This window comes from Gossypium hirsutum, chromosome A06 (assembly GCF_007990345.1).
Source record: "Gossypium hirsutum isolate 1008001.06 chromosome A06, Gossypium_hirsutum_v2.1, whole genome shotgun sequence".
Taxonomy (NCBI): domain Eukaryota; kingdom Viridiplantae; phylum Streptophyta; class Magnoliopsida; order Malvales; family Malvaceae; genus Gossypium; species Gossypium hirsutum.
Window position 1 is genome coordinate 128,039,565 of NC_053429.1, and position 9,704 is coordinate 128,049,268.

Consider the following 9,704-nt stretch of genomic DNA (forward strand, 5'->3'; position numbering starts at 1 on the left):
TTTACAAATTCCAAATGGACCGGCCTTCATTGGATAAAAAAACCTATTAATAAACTATAGGGTCATCAAACTATCAATATGTTTACGTTTTGGTCATATAATTTAAAAAAGTTATAAAATAGCCACTAAATTATTCAAAAAATTTTATTTAAGTGATTAGGTTGTTAACTTTTTTTTAAGGGTAAACTATAATAGAATTCATCCAACTATATATATATTTTGTTACTCAACTATAAAAAGTTACAAAATAGTCCCCCAACTATTCAATTTTATTTTTTTGGTCACTACCTAGCTAACGTAAAAATAGAAACACCCAAAAATTCAAGATAGTTTACCCTTTATTGAAAGTCCGACTAGCGAGTTCTAAGTAATGGTTTGTCAATTGGTATGATGAATTAGTACCCATTAATAGGTAGAAAAACATACCTTAAGTTCAAGTCAATCTAAAGCCAATGCCAAAAATCGAAGCAGAAAATTGTTTCAGTCTTAGTTTCATAGATCTATGACATTCAAAGTTGTTTTAAGAAAAAAAAACTAAATTGTAGAAAATAAGAGGAATGATAGCTTTTTGTTGGTACAGGCGGTACAAACAAAGAAGCCTATACAACAATAATTTTAACAGCTTAGTGACTTAAATAAAATTTTTCGAATAATTCAATGATCATTTTGTAACGTTTTGAAATCGAATAATCAAAACATAAATTTATTAATAGTTTAATAAACTTAAGTGTAGTTTACCCTAATAAATATAAAATGCTAAAGAATTTTGAGAAGATGGTTGAATATTTTTTTAATGATATTATTATTCAAGTAAATTAATATCAAGATATATAAAAAAAATACTGAAATTTAATTTAAATATATAATTTTTTCATGCTATAAAATAAAATTGTATCATCATACCGTCAATTTTTTTAAATAAAAACTTAGCAAACTTCATATAAATGTTTCTTTTTCAATTAATAAGCTCAATCATGGCATGTAATGATGAATATAAATTATTGAAAACTTTTTTTTAAAAAATTAAGAAAAAATATGTATTATTTAATGATTTTTGGAAATTTTAATACATAAAAAAATAATTTCATATGTAGGACCAAAAATAAACAAAATATGATTGGCAGCCACCAACACATAAATTAATGATATGGTAAGAAATTAATTAAGCATAAATGAGAAAATTTTGATTAATTTACTCTCTCACCTTTTGAAATATAAATTGATATTTATGGTGACATTGAGGGTTGTTGATCCCCTAAATTGGGCATTTTATTAAGAGTAAAACCATGCAAATTAATGAAAGAAAAGCAGATATGAAAATTAAGAGTGAAAATGATTTTTTATTTAATTTTTTAAAAAATTAGATAAATATTAAATTTATATATGAATTTTGGTCCAATGTGTAATTTGAGATATAAACTTTTGTTTGATGCGCGATTATAATATGAAATTTGAATTATGGTTAATCTATATATATATACATGAAACTTTAATTTTGATTCAATTGTACACATTTGAAGAAAATAACTACATACATTTACTTTCATATCAGATTAATATAATTGTTTGTGTATGTAATATATCAACATAAAATTGTGCTAATTCGATAACCTTGATAGTAAAATCTAACAAAATAAAAGTTTGTGTATGATATTGCACATTGGATTAAGTTCATGTATAATTTTGATATTTATCTCTTTTAAAAACGAGATAAATTTTAAAACCATACATGAACTTTGGTTGAATGTGTCATGGGGTTGGATCTTTAGTCTTGCAATTCATACGGCCTTAGGCGATTTCTTCGCTTCAAATTTGCCTAAGTCAACTTAATCCTCGAATTTGAGAGTTCTCTTGGAAATTTTCTAAGGCACTAAAAAATATAGTGGAAGTAACTCGAAATGAAAAGAGCAACAGTGTTGAAAAGCCACAAGAAAGCAATGCACACCAAGTGTTTGAGTAAATGCTCTCAATATATTCTTAACTCAATAACAATTGGATATAATGGGATGATTACAAATGAAGGAGAAGCCTCTATTTATAGTTGAGCTCTCCCAAAATTAACAGTACAAATTGAGTTACATCGATTGTTAAGATTAGAGCCTATCTACAATTGATTTACCCTATTTGCCCTGGTAACTCTAGTTTGACTGAAATGTTTCACCGAGCTACCAATGTTTCAAGTAGATGGGTTTCTCCATAAGCTCCACAAATTGGGTTAGTTCATGTGGGTCAAATGAGCTCCATTCAATAAGTTGACCTCTATGGAGCATTTTGTGCTCAATAGTCATGAGCTTTGATCCACAGCCCGTGACATAATATTATATGTAAACTTTGATTTTGTGCAACTTTACACAAACCATTTTGATTTGATTCAATTTTTATAAAACAACTAACATCATTATTGATAAAACATCATTTTATGTTTACATATTACATACACAAATACTTATATTTATCCACTATAAAAAATAAATTGATGTATTTATTCTTTAACTATATACAATTAAAGTTTAACGTGTATAATTACACAAAATTAAAGTTTATGTATTAAATTACATATTATATCAAACTTAATGTATAACTTGAATATTTATCCTCTACAAATTTTAAATTAATTTAATGTGAAACTTTAAATTTAAAATTCAATGCTAGTCCCTATAATGTAATTTAAATTTGGATTGAGCTATAGATATTAGAAGTGAAGGTGATCCATTGATTTAGGAGAGGCAATGGTAGTGGTAGGTAGGGTTTTCCATATATTTATGAAGAAAAGTACAAAAATATTACTTTTTTTCTTCTCATCCTAAATATATCTACCAATCCTCAACACTCAATTCATAAATATTATATATTTACATATATAACTTCATTGATAACTCTACATAATTTAAATTTGGTCACTTAACTATAAAAAATTATAAAATCATCATCTAAATTTTTAAATTTTGTTTTTTTGTCACTGGTCGGGTAATGGTAGCAACTTTTAAAATTAGCTTGGTAATAATTTTAACTCTCAACATTTATACATTGTATCAATTTAGTATTGATTCTGAAAAATCTAACCCTCAACATTTATAGATTGGATAATTTGAAAATTTTTTTACAGTTTTGTTTTTCTCTGTGACCCTTTCAAGTAAAAAGCTAAAAAAATAAATTTATCAGGTAAATTTGATTGAAAATGTACAAAAAAAAATAGAAACACCAAAAAGTCCAATATAACAATTTTCATTTTTTCTCATTATTTTAAAAGTAATCTTCAATATCAAAAAGAAAAGCAAAAAAAAAATTATGTGTAAATGTTAAGGGTTAATTTTTTTTATTCAAGAATAAATTGAAATAATTTATAAATGTTGAGGATTAAAGTTGCTATTATGCCAACTATTAAAAGTTATCAGTACTGTTAGCTAACTGGTGATAAAATAAAATAGTCTGTTGATTATTTTGTAATTTTTTATAGTTGGGTGACAAAAAAATACTAATAATTGAGTGCTATTTTATAATTTTTCATAATTAAATAACTAAAAAAATATTAATAGTTGGATGACTTCTAATGAAATTTACCCTTTTAGGTTTGATTGATGCGACCAAGCATATGATTTGAATCACAAAAACCAAAGATTTTGATTGATGCAAAACAATATATACTGGATTGTAGCTTAGATTTTTTTTTAATAGGTTTAGATATTTTTTAAATCTTGGATTTAGTGATAAATTAAGAAAGGGTTTTCCATTTTTGATATTTTATGCAATTTTATGTTAATTTTATCAATCATATCGTTATTTTAAAATTGAAATTTCCTAAAAAAAAATTAACAAGAAAAAGAAAAATAAGAAATTAATAATAAATAGAAATATTAATATAAATATTTATTTTATAAATTATAACGATAAAATTAAAGTTAAAATATGGCAACGCCATTGTGTTCTTCATATATTTGAAATTTAATTCGTGTATTTTTATTTTCAAGAATTTAATTTATTTATTTTTCAAATTTTAAATTTCAGTTGCAATTATCAACATTGTTAAAAAAAATTTATTAAATTTATTGGTGTGACATTTTAAAATAATAAAAAAAAAATTCACTTTGTGGCAACGTAATGAATCTAAATTTAGCAAAATAATTTTAACAATGTTAATCGTTGAACTTGAATTTTGAGATCTGAAAAATGAAAAAACTAGATTTCTAAAAAAAATAAAAAAAATTCTAAAATTATAGATTTATGGCATATATGAATTTAAATTGGTAGTAATGATGTAAGGTTTGATATTTCTTAAAAAAAAAATGTTAAGATAAGTTAGAGGGGGAGAATAGTGGAATTGGTTGGAGGTCCCCAAAGGAAAATCTTATTTATTATATAAGAGGGAAGTTGGTAATGAATTCATTACAAATGCAATATGAACCATAATAAGTAAGCATTATGTGAATAACATCCCCATCTCTCTACCATTTTATTAAATATATGATGCCCACTTCTTTTCTTAAATAAATTCGGATTAAATTATTGTCGAAGTTGTGAAAGTGAACCAACGGATTCTTATTGTTCACATAAATTGAAAATTCTCATTCGTTTTATTTTTTTCATTAAATAATTTTGATCATTACGAATTTATAAACTAAAATCTAAATAATTTTCTTCTCTTATATTTAATATTAGCCCTCAAATTGACTTAATTAAAAACTTTTAAATAGTTTAATGATTTAAATGAAAATTTTTGTGACTATTTTAAAACGTTTTAAAATTGAATGACTAAAGCATAAACTTAAACCGGGTGTAATTTGCCCTAAACATTAATATAACATGTACTATGAGATGGGATAGTAAAACAAAGAGAGTACAAGGCAGGCGGCAGCGACCATCCTTTTGCATTTGGCATGCATGCATAATTGTCTTCATTTATAATTATAGCCATACGACATATGAGTAGCACTTGTAAATCTGTTTCCTCCGCCCATTATGGAAATGTTACCATCACAATAATACATATATACAATATTAACCTTAGGTTAGGTACCCATTTCTGTTGCTAATTCAGTCTGTCAGAGGCATGGAACATCAAGACTCTAAACTGGTTACTTTGTCTTACCAGACCAAGAACATCGACATCCACGAAACCTCTGGTAAACTTCATTTTCTTCTTCAGTTTCTTTGCATGAAATGGAACATATGTCATTTGTAACAGGTTTAACCTGTTTTGCAGATGATGAAGTAAATGATTCTCCAGTAGAACAAGTCCGACTCACTGTTCCAATTGTCGATGATCCGACATTACCATGCTTGACATTTAGAACATGGGTTTTAGGGATAGCCTCGTGTGCTGCCTTGTCTTTCTTGAACCAGTTCTTCCATTACCGTCAAAATTCACTCCACATTTCTTCACTCACAGCACAAATCCTTGTTCTTCCACTTGGAAACCTGATGGCAACATATCTACCTAACAGAACACTTGTGTTGTTTCCTTCAACCAAATGGTCCTTCTCATTGAATCCAGGCCCTTTTAACATTAAGGAACATGTTCTTATTACCATATTTGCAAATTCTGGTTCTACCAATGTTTATGCAGTCAACATTATCACCATAGTTAAAGCATTTTATCATGGTCAGATACACCCTTTCGCTGCTTTGTTGTTAGCTCATACTACCCAGGTCAGTTTTTTTTTCCGGGAATTATATATTGGAAAAATATCGGTAAAAGAACTATGGAGGATTGTATAAAGTATAATGCAGGATTTTATATTAATATTTGGATTGCATTTTTCTCTCTTTTACTAAAAATTAGGCAAGTTAATCCATGTATGTTAGATCGAATAGTAAATTAGTCCTTTCTGCTAAAAATTTCATCAATTTTTACTATTAAAAACTTGTGGCACACCACGTATAAATGTCTGATTATTCCGTCAATCACATCAATTTTTAACTATAGAAATGGATAAAATTTTTAACAAAAATGACTAATTTTCTTTTTATCTAATGTACAAGGGTTAATTTGCTTATTTTTTAAATAAAGGAAATAAAATGCAATCTGACTATTAGTACAATAACTTCCTCTGTAGTTTTACCATAAAATACCTTATATTTATATTATGAATTTTGATTGTTTCTTTTTGGAATATTCAGATGCTTGGATATGGATGGGCTGGGATTTACAGAAAGTTTCTTGTTGATTCACCGTATATGTGGTGGCCTAATAACCTAGTGCAGGTCTCCCTCTTTAGGTGCTGTCTCTTTTTAATTTTACCCATTTTTCTATACATATTGTTAGGTTAAATTCTGCTATTAGTCCTTCTATTTTTGCGAAAGTTGTGGCTATTAGTCTTTCTATTTTTGCGAAAGTTGTGGCTTTAATCCTTATACTTTTTAAAATTTGAGATTCTAGTCCTAACCCAAACAGTAACAATTAAATCTATTTAGTTAAAATCAATTATGGTCATGTACTATATGTACGGTTGTGGATTTAGCTCAAATTCTTCAACTGGGCTATTTTAACTCTCTATACTTTTCGAATTTTGACATTTCAATATTGACGTAAATGATTGTTAATTAATTAACTGAAATTTTAGTGAAAATAATATATGAAAATAATAAGATGATATGACATTACAAATATGATAATTTTTTTTGTATCAGGCCTAGAATTTTAAAATTAAAAAAAAATGCATAAGCTAAAAACGACCAAATTAAAGTACAAAAATTAAATTCATAACTTTCGCAAATTAAAGTGACTAATAATTTAGCCCATATTTTTATAATTTCCAACTCATTAAATTGTAGGGTAAACTATAATAGTGGTCACTCAACTATGAAAAGTTATAAAATGGTCACCTATCTATTTAATTTTTTCTTTTTTAGTCAACAGTTAGCTAAACGTAAAAATGTAAAAATACTAAAAAATCCAAGATAATTGGGTTACCAAAAATGAAAAAATTGAATAGTTAAATGGTCATTTTGTAACTTTTCATAGTTGAGTAACCAAAAAAAAGTTTATTAATAGTTGAATGGTGATTTTGCAACTTTTCATAATTATGTGGCGAAAAAGAAAAAAAAAACATAGTTGGGTGATAGTTTACCTAAATTGTAATTGTAGGGCGTTGCACGATGATGAGGTTAGGCCAAAAGGTGGCCTGACAAGGTTGCAATTCTTCCTCATGGTGTTCATATCGAGTTTGGCGTATTATATCGTTCCAAACTATCTTTTTCCGTCGATTACGGCTTTATCCTTCATTTGTTGGATATGGAAGGATTCGGTGACGGCCCAAATCATTGGAGCCGGTCGAGACGGTCTCGGGGTAGGATCGTTTGCACTGGATTGGTCAACTGTGGCTAGCTTTTTACAATCGCCATTAGCCACCCCTGCATTTGCTATAATCAACATGATGTTGGGGTTTGTCATTGTAGTTTATATATTAACCCCTATAGCTTACTGGACTAACTCCTACGAAGCGAGGAGATTTCCGATCATCTCGTCGCATGTGTTCACCGACGACGGCGAGAAATACGATGTTTCGAGAATTTTGAATTTCACGACCTACGAATTCAATCAACGAGGATATGATGGCTATAGCAAAATTAACCTGAGTGTGTTCTTTGCATATTCTTATGGTCTTAGCTTTGCTACATTGGTTGCTACTGTGTCACATGTTGTGTTTTTCCATGGAAGGTAAGGTACTTACCTTTTAGTTTAGGGTAAACTAAACGCAATGGCTGAACTCATGTTTTGGTTATTCAACTTTAAAAAGTTATAAAATGGTGACTAAACTAATCAAAATTCTTTATTTAAATTAAAGTTGAGTGATCAAAACGTAAACATACTATACTATAGTGAGCTTGAGTGTAGTTTACCCGACAAGATAGCGGACACATATTGGGTAACAAATAACGGCTGTTGTTTGATTCGTATTTGTAGCATGATATGGCAACAAACGAAATCGACATTTCGGGATAAGTTTAGTGATGTTCATTATAGAATAATGAAGAAAAACTATGAAGCAGTACCGCAATGGTGGTTTTATATGCTGTCGAGCATCGTAATCGGACTAGCGGTGCTTATTTCTCAAGGCTTTGGCAAGCAGTTTCAACTCCCTTACTGGGGAGTCCTTTTGGCAATTGGCTTGGCCTTGTTCTTTACTCTCCCAGTAGGTGTGATTATGGCTACCACAAACCAGGTATATTTTCGATACGCAGCTTGTTCATATGTTACTTTGTTATATTCACTTTATATACATGTGCAGCAACTGGGACTAAATATCATTGCCGAGCTGATTATCGGTTACATTTATCCGGGAAAACCGTTGGCAAATGTTGTTTTCAAGACATACGGTTATATAAGCGCGGCGCAGGCGGTTATGTTTCTACAAGACTTCAAACTAGGCCATTATATGAAAGTTCCTCCAAAGTCGATGTTTGTTGTCCAGGTAAATTTTCTTAACGGATTCGATACTTTTATATCGATATAGTTGTCTGAAAATACCCGGAATGTCGAAGTTGGTAGGAACGGTGGTGGCTACTAGTGTCTATTTTGGGACAGCTTGGTGGCTCTTAACAACAGTGGAACATATATGTGACCCGTCTAAATTGACAAAAGGAAGTCCTTGGACATGTCCTGGTGATGACATATTCTACAATGCTTCCATCATTTGGGGTGTAGTTGGACCAGTTCGAATGTTTGGTCAGCTGGGGTTGTATTCTAAGATGAACTACTTCTTTCTTATCGGGATTGTTGCACCGTTGCCCGTGTGGATACTGTCCCGTATGTTCCCTGAGAAAAAGTGGATTAAGCTCGTTCATATGCCGTTGATTATCGGAGGTGCGGGGGCATTGCCAGCAGCCAGGGTTGTGAACTACTGGTGTTGGGGTAGTGTTGGGGTGTTGTTCAATGTTTTTGTGTATAGGAGATATAAAGGTTGGTGGGCTCGTCATAACTATATATTGTCAGCTGGGTTAGATGCCGGTGTAGCTTTTATGGCTATTCTTTGTTACTTCACATTGCAAATGTGGAATGTTAATGGACCTAAATGGTGGGGTGCTCAGTTAGATGATCATTGCCCCCTTGCTAGTTGCCCTACTGCTCCTGGAATACAAGTTGAAGGCTGCCCTGTTTTTCAATGAAATTTTCCTGCTTGCTTTATACACACTAGAGCATAAAAACCCTGTCGTATATTAAATTTTGACGGGTTAATATGTAAATTTGTTATCTTATTTTATGAACAAAAGATAAATTTATCACTTTAACTTTATATTGAACTTTGTTGTTTTACTTTGCCACTAAAGTTAGATTTTTATTGAATTATGTTATTCAATTTTAATTTAAATTAATTTGAAGACAAATTTAATAAAAATATATTTTTTATGTTCTACTTTAATATTCACAACAAGCTAATTAATATAATATTAAAAATAAATAAAAATGGTTGTTTTATAAAAATAAACTTAGTTTTTTTTCTTTTATGATATATGTATTTTTATTTTTCAAGTTTTTATTTCATTAAATAGAAATTAGATTTTAATATTTATAAGTTAAGTTATTGGTAACTAATAAAATAAAAAATTTGAAAGGATTTTTCTTTTTAAATTATATTTTCAAATCATCAAAATTAATATTGAGTGGTAAATTTAATAGTAAAATTCAATCACATAAAAGTTTAATGGCAAATTTACTGATATTTTCAAAATATAATGACAAACATCAATAAAAAACATAGTAACAA

General features: G+C 28.9%; 1 protein-coding gene across 1 annotated transcript; it reads left to right on the plus strand.

The window, feature by feature from the left end:
- The first annotated feature begins 4,862 nt into the window (after positions 1-4,862).
- Positions 4,863-9,240, plus strand: LOC107960142 (oligopeptide transporter 1). The gene is made up of 7 exons (XM_016896418.2): positions 4,863-5,120; positions 5,201-5,646; positions 6,118-6,215; positions 7,085-7,657; positions 7,904-8,162; positions 8,229-8,411; positions 8,482-9,240. Exons 1-7 carry the CDS (start codon positions 5,048-5,050, stop codon positions 9,103-9,105), a joined length of 2,256 nt encoding a protein of 751 aa, XP_016751907.2. The 5' UTR covers positions 4,863-5,047; the 3' UTR covers positions 9,106-9,240.
- Positions 9,241-9,704: the final 464 nt, after the last annotated feature.

Coding starts and splice junctions, on each gene's coding strand:
- LOC107960142 (XM_016896418.2), top strand. CDS start 5,048: ATGGAACATCAAGACTCTAAACTGGTTACTTTGTCTTACCAGACCAAG. Junction 6,216..7,084: donor GTGCAGGTCTCCCTCTTTAG/GTGCTGTCTCTT, acceptor TTGTAATTGTAG/GGCGTTGCACGATGATGAGG. Junction 8,163..8,228: donor TTATGGCTACCACAAACCAG/GTATATTTTCGA, acceptor ATACATGTGCAG/CAACTGGGACTAAATATCAT.